We start from the raw sequence: 14,928 nt of genomic DNA, 5'->3' as shown, positions 1-14,928 counted from the left end.
CAACTTGTACTGATAAGGAATAGTAGATTGGGTTCACAGCAACCATGCCGATCATTGTCCAAATGCTAAAGAGAAAACTCGAGCAGTGATCCTCTCCTATGTATTGTTTTCACTTATCACAGACTTGACGATGCAAGTGCTATAAAATGGCAACACGGAGGAGTCATCAGATTGACATGCTCATCTTTTTCCACTATCGGACAACTTCCGACAGGAGATTTTTCTTAAATGGACTTCATGTACAATATCGAGCCTAATATGTAAAACTCTCCACCCGAGCGCAAGCCGTGCGAGTTCCTTGTCATTTTAAAACATCCACCGATGAAGACTTACATTATGGATATATACAAACTTTGGCACACGGAGTTCATGGAGTGATCATGTTGCTTCCTTGAATACCATCATCTGTCAAAAGAACACCAAAGTACATAAGCGAACGCCAATAGATTGTACATTATTTGGCATATAAAGCCAATCTATCCAGAAATGATCAGAAGCGACACACATTTTGCTATCTTTATATATATTGAACCCTTGTGAGGATTCATATTTCAGAAATCGGATGCCTGGCTGAACAACTTTTTAGATGTGTATGTTCCTCGCTTCAAGACTGGAAACCATTGTGACCGTATTAATGGTAATGAATTAAGATTAGATGTGGCGCAACCGAGCAACTCCAAGTAGCGACTCATTGTTACCTATCTATTCCAGTTTAGGTTAGTTTCCTATGTGGAGCAGCAAACATGAATTACATCTTGGAATTGTGTTCTTGTGTTAGCATGGGTAAGAAAAGAAAATCAACAACGCAAAAGAAAAGAAAGGCAAAATGAAGTAGTGATGATTACTATTGATTGTGAGCCACAAGACAGGAGAGTAGGAAGCAGTACATATTTCATTAGTGGGTCATTTTGAAATAAATTAATCCTCATAAAAATAAAATAAGCTGAAATGTATATCAGAATTAAGATGCTAATGTCTGTACTTTCAGAACATGGTTTGAGACAAGAAAGCAATGTGTCAGCAAATCAATTTATAAATTTGACCTGATTGAGTCAAACTTCCAGTCAGGTGTCTTTTAATATGATCATGCATCCTGGAATGCAAGATGCATGAACAATCAAATATTCTCTGACAAGATGTTGCAAGGTTATGACTTCTATTTATGAGAAAATTGAACAGAAAATAAAGTTTTTCTAGCTAGTTATTTTCATCTCGAATATAATTAGAAATTACATGTCAGCACTCAGCAGTATATACAAGAAGGTTTGTATTTTTGAATTTGAGGCACCTAGCAGACAATTCCTAGAAATAGAAGTGAAGTTCAACTATAATATCTCTGAAAAGATTGTTGGATATTCTCTCTTTACGAGCCGCAGGTTTTAAAGTCCCAGGGAATTACCATGTGGATGTGTTCAAATATAGCTAATTCGTAATGCATGGTTTCTTTTGTATGCTGATGTTATCTTAGACCACATGAGTTAGACACTCAACATAAAGAAACAAATTTGAATGGAAAATGGCAAATTTTAGATACAATAACAAAAAGTTAGAGCAATGGTTGGTCAGTTGAAAGGATCACAAATGGTGACAAACTAGTTACCTTGCCACAAACAGGACATGCATCACTTCTCTCCATCCACTCATATATACAACCAAGATGGAAATGATGAGAGCATTGCATTGTAATCTTGGGGTCTTCAGAAGTATAATCTGCAGAGGCATCATTAAATAGACTCAAATGGCGCAAATAACCTTCAAGATCAGATGTGCATAAAAAGAGTAATATTTTTTTGCTGAATACACATAAGTCTATGACGATAATTAGCCTTTATTTCCAGAATAACCGAATGTGACATCACATAATAAACCTAGGCCAAGTTCCCGTCGAGTGATTAGCTTATACAAGGTGCATTTTTCTTCATTATTGAAAATCTTCTAGTTCTTATCGGATTGCCATTTTGACAGAAAGAATTCTGAAAATAAATAAATGTACCATATCTATGTAAAGCACTTAAAACATATAACTCTTCAAGGCATATCAAATATTGGCAATATGCTTATAATTGTAACTTACTCCTTACTGTTGCATGTTCCTGTTTGGAAAAAATTCATGAATATATATATGAACTGTCGTTACATTTTTATGAGCTTCATATATGATAATGATTGATTGTTTATTATACATAGTATAACATTTCATTAACACAAACATATATAAGTACTAAATGTCATACTCATTTGAACCCTATCTGTCTGACATATAACAGGACCATTGTGTACCACTCGTTTCGTACTAGACCAAAGAAGACACTTTAAAGAAGCATTCAAGTTGTTCAAATTAAAAGTCTCAAGTGGGCTGCTGTTAGAAAATACAAGCTCTGGAGTTTCTATTTGGCATAATACGAGATAGAAGGGAAGAAAGAGTGCAGTATCCACTAGAACTTCTCTCAACACACAAAAAAAAAAAAAAAATTGAGAGCTGAACAGAAGAAACCAAATATAGAAATATGTGAAAGAGACGGGACAAAGAAAGTAACAGGGTTCATGGCTAAAAGGCAGCACATACTCATGTGACAAGCCTTGACATTTATTTAGATGGTTAAAACACACAGTTATAGGTCATGAGAAACAACAGCAAGAAACTAACGAGTATGAAGGTATCAGCTAACTTAATTGGTAAAGATTTTGACGGTTTATCACAAGGTTCTAGATTTGAATCCTGCCTTCACCACTTACTCTTTACAAAAAAAGAAACCAATAAGTATGATCATCCTAACCATCGACTGGCACAAAACAGACCGTATGTACCGATCTGAACAAGAACGGGTATGTGGCCACCCCTGTTTCAGGCTGTCCACTCTGACCCATTTTTAAAAAATTATTTAAGAGAGTGAAATTTAATTAGGAGGCTGGACGCTTCCTTCTCATCTCCTCCTCCTCTCTCTCTCTTCCTCCTTCCTCCTTTTCCTCCACTGGCTCCTCTCCTTCGTCTTCCTTCACCGCACCTTCCTCTTCTCCTTCTTCTTCCTCTTCAAGTCACTGGTATGTACCGGAGTACTCTGAGTCAGTACAGTAATACCAACCGGGACATACTAATACATTGTGAGTTGGCACCGACAAAAACATACCAATACACTATGAGCCAGTATTGCCCGGTACGTACTGGTTTGTCATGGGTCTGGTACCTAAAGTGACGTTCCTTGATCCTATCCATTGGTAAAAACAACCCCTACCAACCGGTATAAATCAAAATTTGAATCTCGTTTAAACATCAATAAAAGAACCCAAGGGATGTGAAACATCTTTTTGATAAGATCCGTAATTTCTTAAGTACAAAAACATATCCAAAATTTGAATCCTAATGATGTGATGGTTGTACCAACTTAGCTAAACAAAAACAATACTAAGTCATAATGCCCCAACTACTTTGACCACCTACTTGGAACTTCCACCTTGAGCTCTGTTTCAACTCTCCTGAGCTTTACCTAAAATATGACTAACAAACATAAAATTAACAATCTTAGCAAAAGAAAACACACAGCTTCAACAAGCTGACCATTGTTATCTCTTCGTTCTTCAAGAATACAATCAGAAATAGATATTTTTGGCCTCTTCTCCATGTAAGCATGAACCACAAGCAAAATTTTCGGACCTGATTTCACCATATTTTATGATCTAAACTAAGACAAAAGTTATATTTGTTTGTCAAATGGCCTTTCATATGATAAGCAAATAGTCACTATGGCTGGAACGTGCGGATGTGAAACTGTGTCTTTTCCAGTTCTATTACCTAGAAAGAGTGCTCCTGCCTCTCATCTATGTCATCAGGTATACACCATTGACTTTTTCCAGTTCTGTTAGGTAAAAAGAGTTTTCCTGGCTCTCATCTATCTCATCAGGTATGCACCATTGACTCAATTTGAAGCAAAGTCAACCAATAATATATATACTATGTCCCACTTGAATATAAGAAATCTAAAAGAGAAATTTGCTTACCCTCACAAAGGACAGATGTTTTCTTCCCTTGAAATGTTCTAAAGCAGAAGTAAAATGACATATAATAAGATTTTAGAGAGGAATGTTATGATCCTTTCTTTTCTTTTTGACTGTTTAAGTCATCTTTTTGAAAGTTGCTGTTTCACAAAATATAGTCACCTTACAGCATGTTCAAAAAAAATTTCACCAATCTATTAAGCCAAAAGGTAAATTTAGTTTAATTGATACTTATAACCAATTCACTGTGAAATAGCCAATATATTAATAGAAATAAAGAACTCATCCAATCTACCTTCAAGACATGTTGGACAAACATCCTCATCCTCATAAGGAAAGTTATTCATTATTTCTTTTCTGGGTTCTGCAGAGAAGCGCTTTAGTGAGGACTCTGGCTGACCAAATTTATATCCTCCGTCAAAGATTGACTTACATTTGCCTTCTGTTTTCAATTCTGCCTCATTATCATTGTTGTTTATAAATGGTTCAGACTCCTCATGGAAATGGCTTAAGATTTTATCGTGCCTTGAGATAAGCCCATCATGCTGAAGCTGGGAGAATATAGGATCATCATAAGGTACAGGCCTGGGCGGAGCATTGTACGTGTCAGGAATAGAGTCATTAATGTTTAGTGATGGAGATGCAACAGGAACTCTTTCCCGCAAAGATGGAGCGGCATGCACTTCCTCTCTTGAAAATAATGCAGTGTACTGCAAAAAAAGATGAAAAATGGCTTTCTAATTAATGGAAATAGCCCAAACATTGGACAAAAGGAAGTTCTTCAGCATCTTCTAGAAGATGTCAAAAAGCATGCAACAGTCAATTTCAGTTTCTAACTCATCAGCATGCCCCGGCAGAAGATGCCAATTAAATAAATTTTATTAAGTTTGTCACGTCCAGTAGAGTTCCCCATTTCTTGGTACATAAATCAAATAAAATATAATTAAGTAGAAGAAAGGTAAGTCATCAATCAAGAAAACAGGGCACACCTTCACAACAAACTTATACCAAGTACTTTATTAGATAAAGTTTCCACCAATGGCCAGTACTACTGACATGTCAAGTAGTAGCATATGATATGAAACTTTGTACCAACAATCTTGCATGCAGGTCATGCCAACCAGATACCAGCATCCTGCAATAATGTTGACAACATAACACTTGGCTGTCACAAAATCCATGCCCGACAAGATATCAGGATAAATGATGTTCAAATGACAGAGTTAGTTAAGCTTCTAAAACAAATTTCTTATACATTCCTTTAGTTGGTTATACTCTTCATTCTTGTCCATTCAATTCAACCCACATCTAAGTACCTAAAAGGAAGACAAGATAGTATTGCTTCTGAGATCTTACTAAATCAGTCAAAGCGCGTTAATCTCCCAATGGGAAAAATAAAAGAACACTTTTCTTTGCCATAAGTTTAGATTGTACTTGAAGCCAAGATTACAAGTAATCTGAGTCAACCATATCACAATGAACTCATACCACCATCAAACAGTGGGAGCTACCGACGCCCAAAGTCATTGCTTACAAGGAGGGAACTGATGGCAAAGCTCATGACTAAAGTAAGTCCTGACAAGGTAACCTTACTGTAAGGAGCAGCCAGATAACAAAGGCCTTCATTTATAATTTTGTGGTGTCAACCATATAGATCATTGATTATCACAGCTAATAATAACACAGAATTAAAAGTTTGCATCTCTCATGGTTTTTCTCTCCACCTAAGGCCTCTAGTCTAAATTGATGCAATTTGCCTTGTTCACATAGTGGTCATCATTAGACAAATTAAAATCATCTTAAATGATTTTCCCTCATCCTATCCCTAGTTAGTGTCACTTCCAACTTAGCAGGAAAGAGAAAAAGTTACTACCATGTTCTGTTATGTATTTTCCCATCTAAAAGTTAGCTTTAACAATATATAATCTGCATTAAGCTCGATAAGAAAATAAATAAGCTCATGGAGCTTCTTTCGACTTCTAGATAATAATTTTAAAACACGCTTTTAATTTTCTCTACAAACCATGTTCTTGGGTACAGGGAGATATGCATTAGCTTAATAGTAATATTCTGAATCCTTGGTGAGTTGCATAGTATTAATCTATGTATAAGCATTAGTTTAGTTATTTAAAATGTTTAAGAAGAAAAGCTAGGGGATCAAATCGACAGTATATATTATAATAACAAGGCTACAAATTTATGCATATCAACGATGTGCCTTTTTACTAATATCAAATATCCAAAAAGATAGAGCCACCATTGATTTTATGCCACCTAGCTGATCCAAGAAACTTACATGAAAGCTAAAAATATTTGGAGCTTCAAGACTAGCGAATAAAAAATAAGTGCAACGAAGAGTAGCTCTTTTTGTTTAATGTCAATACATGCAAGCTTCGGATCGCATGAGATTTTGCGGTACTAAAAAAAAAAAGGCATACCACGCTTATCAATTGCTGAGCCAAGCATCTGAGGCAGATGCAGCTTCTGAAAACCGAAGCACTTGAATGTTGATATTCCTCAGTATCCTCTTCAAGCAAGCAAGAGGAAACAGATCCCATATTCCCAACTTCACTCCCCTGTTCAGATCTACCACTCCAGTGGCACCTTTCTCCTGTTCCAACTCTACAACCTGATTATATCAAGCATCCTGGAAAACGTTTCTCTTTTTCTCACCTAAATGAGGAGAATCCAAGGCCAAAAAAAAAAAAAAACATATATCTGTCGTCAAATTTAAAAAAAATCAAATCTAGATAATTAAACACCAAGATCGAGAACATAATCTTCCAAAAATACAAAAAAAGCCGAATCTCTAACATCTAGGTCTCAAAATCATCCAGGATCGAATTCAAGCGTAATTACCCGTAGACAGAACGAGCAAGGCATTCATCACAGACATCCAATCGAGAAATTGTTGCAAGATTCCTTAATTTTACCTGCCGCTCTTACAGGCTTCTTCGAATTGGAATCTTCCCCACCTTCCCTCGGCGGACTTCCCCGACGACGAGGAACTCAGGTGGAAAGCACCAAGGGCGGCGACCTGGCGTTGGTGAGCACTGGAGCACCCATTTGCCTTACGGGTGACAGATGAACCGCTTACAGGACATGAATCCGAAATCCGATCCGATTCCCGATAGTTATCGAGCATGGCAATAGGTGCGGATCCAGGGATTGATTACCCAAATCGGATCCTATTTGGGCCCTTTAAGCCCTTATCGGATTAAGGGTCCCAATCCAACCCGATACGAGATCTAAATGCTTCTTCCACTTCTTAAATATGTAGCAAAAAATAACAATTATTATTTATTATTGCATGGATTTGGCAAATTGGTGGAAACATGAAAGCTGAAATTGGAGCTTTCGTACTGTCCCATTTGGAATTGTAAATTACAGACAGCTATATCAAGTTGTCAATTCGATCTAAATCATTGCGGAGTTTGTCAATGAGGGAAGACTCATGGTAGCTGCTTTCAGTGTCTTGAGTTCTTGCCATGGCAGCCGACAACAAAGTCCTCTCTGCATACTGCATTACAGAATGGGGAGGTACAAGAAGTGTCTTGCGGTAGATACTGCACTGAGGTTTCTCCATCCCCGGATAAGTCATGGTGCCTTTATACGTGCGCATTCTTCGGGGACAAACCTGTTCATGGTGGTTTCTCTGAGGAGTGTAAGCCAAGATGCTCATGATTGGTCTCAGTATGAAATGTGGCGAGTTAAGCAACACCTTCATGGCTACCACGTTGAGGATGGAGCCCATGGCAGTAAACAAAGGTCGGGCATGAGGAGAAAAGAGAGGGGGCATGGGATGTGAAATGACACCCACCACAAGGACGAGGTCATAGGTGGAGCCAGAGACAGTTGTGCTGCGCTCACTTTCTTCCCCTCCCACCACCTCCTCCTCCTCCGTAGCCGCGCAGCAAAAGTTCACTTGGAAGGATGGGAAGGACCGGCACAAGGCTGCCGAGCTTCTGCTTGAACCGCGTCGCCACCCGTGTCAGAGTCCGGTCTCCGCCGCTCGAATCGAAGCCGCTCTCCCCGAGCACAAGAAAGTTCAGCGCGCCTCTTGGGTATGCGGATGAGAAGGTCGGGGCCAATGGAGGTAAGCAAGAGATGGAACAGGGGAGGCGGATCATGATCGTGGTGGACTCCAGCCCGGAGGCGAAGGCTGCTCTGCTGTGGGCGCTATCCCACTCGGTGCAGAGCAACGACACGGTCGTCCTGGTCCAAATCGTGAAGCCATCCAGGCACGGTAAGACTCTGTGTTGCAATCGGTAATCGAGTCCTGTTGCTCGTTGGCCATGTCTGTAACTTTGTGATGGCAGGTGAAAGAGTTCAAACTGAGAGACAACCAAAAGGTTACGAGCTTCTCCATGCCATGAAGAGTATTTGCCAAGCAAAAAAAACAGAGGTAAAAGTTGTAAGGTGTTCATGCTTTAGCTGAATGAACTTGTCATTCTTTCTTTCTCCAAAAGTTGACATTGGGCAAGATTTCCTTCCGAAGAGAACATAGGGAAGATAACAACTGGCGTTGGACATTGCTTGTGATAGTAGGTCATCCTTCAAGGATTCATCCATTGGACGAAAGCCCCAGTTGTCTGCTCACCTTGATTGGTCTTCATATAACAGGATACACTGACATTAATGGCCAAATCTATTTAGTTCGAACACTCTTGAATGTTCTTTGACAGTTCAAAGCAAATGAACTTCATGATCAAGAGTAGTAAGATTTCCCTTGTGACCACACAACCAGAGAGATGTCAAGTCCTTCAGGGCCCTATTAAGATAACCTTGGATTCAAGAGTAGTTGATTGTGAGATCAGCCTCTTGCTTGTCCTTTTTACTGGTCCATCTTCCATGGGCAAATTCTGATATATGAGTATGTTCTCAGGTGCAGGTTGAGCTCTGTTCGGTGGAAGGAAAAGAGCGAGGGCCGACGATCGTGGAAGAGGCAGGCAAACAGGGAGCCTCCCTCCTCGTTATGGGGCAGAGGAAGAGATCGACGACGTGGCGCTTGATCATGATGTGGGCGGGCAATAAGGTGGGAGGCAGCACGGTGGACTACTGCGTCCAGAACGCCACATGCATGGCGCTGGCGGTGAGGAAGAAGAGCAGGAAAGGCGGCGGCTACTTGATCACCACCAAGCGGCACAAAGATTTCTGGCTCTTAGCATAAGGTTGGAATCGAAACATGTGAAACATGAGCCTCGTGCTTTGACCTGCATGTTTGCTTTCGAGGGTTAAGTGATGTGCCGATAGCTCAAAGATGAAACCTGTAGCATTTGTTCATTCCTTGTTGCCTTTGTATGATATGCTTTTGGTCATGAGAGACTGCTTCATCTACTCTCAGTAACATTGGTGAATAAAAATGGGTCCTCTCTCTCTCTCTCTCTCTCTCTCACAGCTATAATAAGTTTACTCCGATATCAAGACTGTGCAAATATTATATATAATATGTTTTAATGCTCCTGTGCTTCACTCTTCATATTTCAATTGGATTATGGTATATTTCAGAACCAGGTTTGACCTGCTAAATCTGCGAGCTCAATTTCTGAAACAGAAGGCTATCCACAGTGTATCGGTTTCTCTTCAAGCCTTTGGAGTGCCTTTTCTTCATCTCCTTAACTCCCTTCCACCTGGCTGTTTCATACGAACGAAGAGCCGCCAGGGAAGCCAGCATGAGGAAGCTAAAGGCAAAGGAAGCAGGGGAAGCCTTGGACCTCGAGCAATACGTCCTGGAGCTGATCAAGGAGAAGCTTGGTTTCGTGCTACGTCTCCTGGAGGATTTCGTCCGGCTCGTGGCTCGCGAATTCGACAACGCCTTTCTGCCGGAGACCAGATCGGAGGCACTCCGCTGGTGGCGGCGCTTGGGACTGACCGTGGCACTGCCCCTGGTTCTGGTTCTCCTCTGCCTCTTCTCATGCTGCTGCAGGTACCTCTGCGCCCAGCGGCCCCGGAGGAGGATGGAGGTTCCCACATGGGATGCGGTGCTCATGGACCCGGCCGCCCTCGAGCCCCGCCGCAGGCCTCGCTTCATGAATCTTGGAGGCAAGAACGACCTGGTGTTGTAGAATCTCCACTGTAAACGTAGACTTGGTTGCTATAGACTTCCAATTAATGGAGATTGGATTCTCTTCTACTGCACGGAACGTCCACTTAGGCACGCGATCCATGTCCATTCTACTTCAAGATTCGTGGAATACAGGCATTTCTAAGAATACTAATTAATCTCAACATGGTATACGCAGAAGTTGAATTATATATATATATACACTCGTTTAGTTGGTGAATAATTGGGTTAATTAAGCGTTGGTGAGAATTAAAAGAAGAGTAGATGCAAGTTACAGATCTTTAACCAAAAAACAAAAGCAAATTAAACTAGCGATGAGAAACAACATCACGCAACACTTCCTACAGCCTGCGTTGCGTTATTACTGATAACAAAGGGAAGCAAAAACCAGAAGAAAAAGACGGCAGCCAAAAGGGCCTTAAAGCTTCTCCTGCGGTGTTGGCGTCTACATCAAAAGCTCAGCCCTGATCCTTGAAGCTTCTCCATGGTCATTTCATCCATCCTCCGAGCTACCTCCGGGCTCATGTGGTTCCTCCAGTCACCCCTCTCTCCTCTGCGGAAGAAGGATGCATTGTTCAGCAGCTGCAACTTCGTCCCCTCATCGGTCACGTCGCTCGACGGCTTATTTATCGCCAAGCCGCTCAGATTCTCGAAGCTACACAGGGTGACGATCTCCTCCACCATGCCTGCCTTCTCTTCCTCCGGCGAGAAGGGGCAACCCAGGAAGTCGGCCATCCTCTTCAGGTTGGCCGCCGGCTCCGCCAACATCTCTTCGTACCTCAGGAAGAGTATCTTCTCCGGACGGTGCATTCGCGCCCTCCAGTACCCGAGGATGTGATCCCAGATCGTCGCGTGGGTGGAGATCCCCTCGCAGTGCGCCATGGCGACCTTGTCCACCGGCCACTCCGCCTGGTACTCCCGGGTCCCCAGCACCTTCTCGCCGAAGTGCCACGCGGAGACGATCACGTCCTTGGGGTCGCGCCACAGGTACACGATCCGGCAGTCGGAGGCGGCGATGGAGTCGGGGAGCACGGAGTGGAGCATGTGGGTGGCGAGGATGCGAGGGGAGGGCAGGGCGTCGATCTCGGAGCTGCGGCCCCGGTTGAACATCCTCTCCAACGACTGCACGCACTGGTGGGGGTTGAGCTGGAGGAGGGGGTGGTCGGATAGCGGGTACTGCGACCTGGTCGTGACGGCGAAGGCGAGAGACTTCAGCCAGGTCGTGCCGGACTTGGGGTAGGTGGCGAGGAAGACGTCATCGGGTCGAGACTTGAAGTGGCGTTGGACGGCGATGACGCCGGGGAGGGTGCTCTCCGGCCACCAAAACCCTTGGTACTGCCGCACGGGGACGACGCGGTGGTCGACCGGGAGGGATGCGATGAGGTCCCTGCACTCTTGGAGAGGTACTACATCCTCCGAAAGAAGGGGAACGGAGCCAGCGGCCATGGCACACAGGGAGGAGGAGCATGGATTCCTCCAGTAATATCGACCCAACGATTTCCCAAGGCAAACATAAAAAAAGGATTCCGTCGAGACAATCACCTAAAGAAAAAAACTAGCAAGGCATTCAAACCGAGAGTAAATTCTTGAAACGATCACAGATACCAATTACATGGTCTTGGCTTTCTCCTTGTCTGCCTTCTTCGTGCTGTGACCACTCGTTAACCTCCGCATACGAATGTGGACAAAGCTCGTACATGGTGATGGGGATTTGACCGGGGAGCAGACCTGCCACAAAATCTCACCGTGTAAGTAGATGCATAGAGATCACATGTCCGAGATCTGCACGCCCTCTCACAGTAAGGGTAGTTTATCTACAATGGTTTTTAGCATCGGTGTCAGAGCTCACATGCACAGACATCACATTTCCAAGCTCTGCACACTCTTCTTTTCATTCTCATTGAGGAGGCTTAACCCAATCACTCACCAACTCAACGAGTTCAAGCATATAAACACATGTGTATCTTAGTATACTTATCAATGCCGATTTTTCATCACTCTGGAAGCAGAATGGACATGGATCGTGACCCCGAGTGGCCGTACTGTGCTGTAGAAGAGAATCCAGTGCTGGTGCTGGAAACTCTCACACCTTTGCTTTAAGCGTATGAAGCCTGCAACCTCTCTCTCCTACCTGTAGGAAGAGAGCAATAAGGAGACATTCTCGAGTTACATTAGAACTTCTGAGAGCCTCACTAATGACGAGTAGTCGATCTAAGCTCTGTCGTTTCTATAAGAATCTTTCTACAGCAATAGATCGAAGAGTCGATCCGAAGGAGACGCCTGGACTGATACTTACCTAGGGTCCGTGAGATGTCCTCATGACCATATGGACCGATCGAGCATCAGGTTGATATGATCATTGGTGTTTCAATATCAGGAGAAACCAAGACTTCAACCCAAAAAACTTATGCAGGAACATGAAGAGAAGGATGGTCAAAGTCAAAGATACTTCAATAGATGAACTCCTAAATGTGTTACAGAGCTATCGAACAACATTAAAGGCCTCAACGAGAGAATCTCCCTTCTTCCTTGTGTATGGGGTTGAAGCCATGGTTTCAACCAAAGTCATTCTACCAACGATTCGAACCCAAGTCTTAGATGAAAAGATGTTCGACTTGGGGTTTCAAACAAACCTTGATATGATTGATAAAGTTTGAGTGAATATAAGATGGTCATGACAAAATCCTACAATTTAGAGTTCAACATCAATATCTCATAGTTTAGGGACGTAGTCTTGCCGAAGGCAAAAATCAATGATCCGACTTATATTAGAGGAAAGCTCATGCTGAATTGAGATGGGTCATACTATGTTGTTGAAGAAGTCTTACCAAGAACTTATCAACTCCAGACTTTAGAGGGTTTGAACTTGGATTATATTGCACCTTAGGAAGGGGTTTTTCTAAGTTCAAAGACTTATAAAAATTCTATAAAACACACTGTGATGAGACAAGTTATGAAAAAAAATATTTTTATTAATAAAAAGTATTTACATTATGGTTGGAAACCCATTATAAAGTTAAGTGAGGATTTCCAACCTAAAAGGGAAAAAAAATAAGATAGATAAAAATTAGGTAATCCGACTCCTAAATAATTCAGGAAATATCATTATCACGAATTAGGAGAGGATCGATCGATGGGTCTCGATACAATCTTGGTTAGAGGTGGGCTCCAAAGTCGACCCTTCTTTAGCGTTGGATAATACTACTTTGGTTATTGACTTTGTTGCCCCCTAAGTTCTCTCTCGACATATTTGTCATGCTCTATTTTATCTTCTTTTGCATGAGCTATAGATTCACTGTATCGTTGATTTCATTTAACCCAACAAAGTGTTACGATCGAGTCGGCACTAAAAGTGGGGGGTGGGTTAATTAGTGCAGCGGATAAAAATGTCAGTTTTGAAAACTTCATTCGATAAAAACCGATCTCGGAAGATAACTTGAAATCGTTCGTAAGAGTGTAATGAGGAAGTAAAGTAAATAAGGCAGTTTGCAGTAAAGATAAATTGTAAGAAATAAATGCAAACCGAGTTTTATAGTGGTTCGATCGTCGTGACCTACATCCACTCCTGATTCCTCTTCCGTCGAGGCTAATAACATTCACTAGCGATCTTCTTTCAATAGGCGAAGATCAACTATCATTTTACACTCGATTCTCCTTTCGATAGGTTCAAGAGAGAACATTTACACCCCAAGTTACTCCTATCTTAAACCACACTAACACTTAGAACTTAGAGAGAAATTCTCACATGATTATAACAGCATTTTTCTACCTTTTTGCTCTTAATTCTTGTGTGCGTTAACCGGGGATGAGAGGAGTCTTTATAGGCCTCAAGTGGATTCAAACTTGGAGCATAAAAATGTCTCATCCTAGATTTTCGGGGTGCTGGTGGTACCACCGCTTGTAACACTAACACTGGGCGGTACCACCGCCCAATCTGGCGATACCACCACCTGACAGTCTCGGAGACAAGTCTGGGCAGTACCACCATCTAGACTGGTGGTACCACCGCTTGACACAGTCTAAAAGACTGTGCTACCTATGGTTTCATCTATTGGATTACTATTTGGGCCTTTCACTTCGCTCAATATAGTTCAAACTTGGGCTTAACTCGCCCCTAATTGAGTTAACATAATTCCAACCTAATTATTACTAAAACCTATTTCGATCTAGATAATTATTATAAAGCTTGAATCAAATATTTTTTGGCATGTTATTAGTTCATCGATGCTTTGTCCGATTTTTCGACGTATCGTCCTCTCTTGTAGCCTATTGCCCAATTAGCTAGTTGACCTCCACAACTCCAATTTTCTTAACGTAATTTTCGCTCTTCTTGGCCAATGCCCAATCCCATAGCCCGAAGCATTCTGTCGATATATCGACCAATTCTCCGGCTCAACGTATAATTTTCTGATATGTTCTACTCCGGCCCAACATGATTCTTCCTGCTTTAATTATCTCTTCCTGATCGAAACTTCCTACGTCACTCAAAACGCAGATCAGATAAATACTATCATTTGGTTTCATCATCAAAATTTAAGATTTAACACAAATGACATTTCATTATTGGTTGGGTTTGAAAGCTGGGTCTAACGGAAGGTTGGGTCCACTAGGAGATTCCACTAAGCTATCTCTTGTGGAACCTCTTAGGACTTACTAGCCCCTAAAATCTCTCAAAGTGAGAATGATGACACCCTCTTTTCCCTTGAGCCAACTCCTATTAGAACGAGATCTACTAAATTGAGTAGACATTGAATATGTTGATAGATGACGGGTCATCCGAGTGAGCCAAAGAAGTCGAGGGCTTTTGTGCCTCGAGAGGTGACACCTACTGCTATTGTAGACTATGATCCTCTAGCCAACACCCAGTGGTG

General features: G+C 41.8%; 3 protein-coding genes across 5 annotated transcripts; 1 reads left to right on the top strand and 2 right to left on the bottom strand.

The window, feature by feature from the left end:
• Positions 1-66: 66 nt before the first annotated feature.
• On the bottom strand, positions 67-7,096 carry LOC135618685 (E3 ubiquitin-protein ligase At3g02290-like). 3 transcript variants are annotated; one of them, XM_065119831.1, is made up of 5 exons: positions 6,927-7,096; positions 6,432-6,604; positions 4,289-4,703; positions 1,601-1,710; positions 67-405 (listed from the first exon to the last, which is right to left on the bottom strand). In XM_065119831.1, exons 2-5 carry the CDS (start codon positions 6,549-6,551, stop codon positions 379-381), a joined length of 672 nt encoding a protein of 223 aa, XP_064975903.1. In that variant the 5' UTR covers positions 6,552-6,604; positions 6,927-7,096; the 3' UTR covers positions 67-378. The 3 variants fall into 3 exon arrangements, with proteins under 3 accessions (XP_064975903.1, XP_064975902.1, XP_064975901.1); XM_065119830.1 differs by having other exon boundaries at positions 6,432-6,666; positions 6,853-7,095; XM_065119829.1 differs by having other exon boundaries at positions 6,432-6,666; positions 6,927-7,095.
• Positions 7,097-7,822: 726 nt separating this feature from the next.
• Positions 7,823-9,331, top strand: LOC103993875 (uncharacterized). Its single transcript, XM_009414091.3, has 3 exons — positions 7,823-8,239; positions 8,313-8,398; positions 8,879-9,331. Exons 1-3 carry the CDS (start codon positions 7,927-7,929, stop codon positions 9,161-9,163), a joined length of 684 nt encoding a protein of 227 aa, XP_009412366.2. The 5' UTR covers positions 7,823-7,926; the 3' UTR covers positions 9,164-9,331.
• Positions 9,332-10,337: 1,006 nt separating this feature from the next.
• On the bottom strand, positions 10,338-11,703 carry LOC103993876 (cytosolic sulfotransferase 12). Its single transcript, XM_009414092.3, has one exon. It carries the CDS (start codon positions 11,501-11,503, stop codon positions 10,508-10,510), a length of 996 nt encoding a protein of 331 aa, XP_009412367.2. The 5' UTR covers positions 11,504-11,703; the 3' UTR covers positions 10,338-10,507.
• Between the last annotated feature and the right edge of the window lie 3,225 nt (positions 11,704-14,928).

The sequence above is a fragment of the Musa acuminata genome, chromosome BXJ2-8, assembly GCF_036884655.1.
Source record: "Musa acuminata AAA Group cultivar baxijiao chromosome BXJ2-8, Cavendish_Baxijiao_AAA, whole genome shotgun sequence".
Lineage (NCBI taxonomy): Eukaryota > Viridiplantae > Streptophyta > Magnoliopsida > Zingiberales > Musaceae > Musa > Musa acuminata.
Note: the sequence above shows the minus strand (reverse complement) of the source record. Positions and strands in the feature narration are given on the sequence as shown.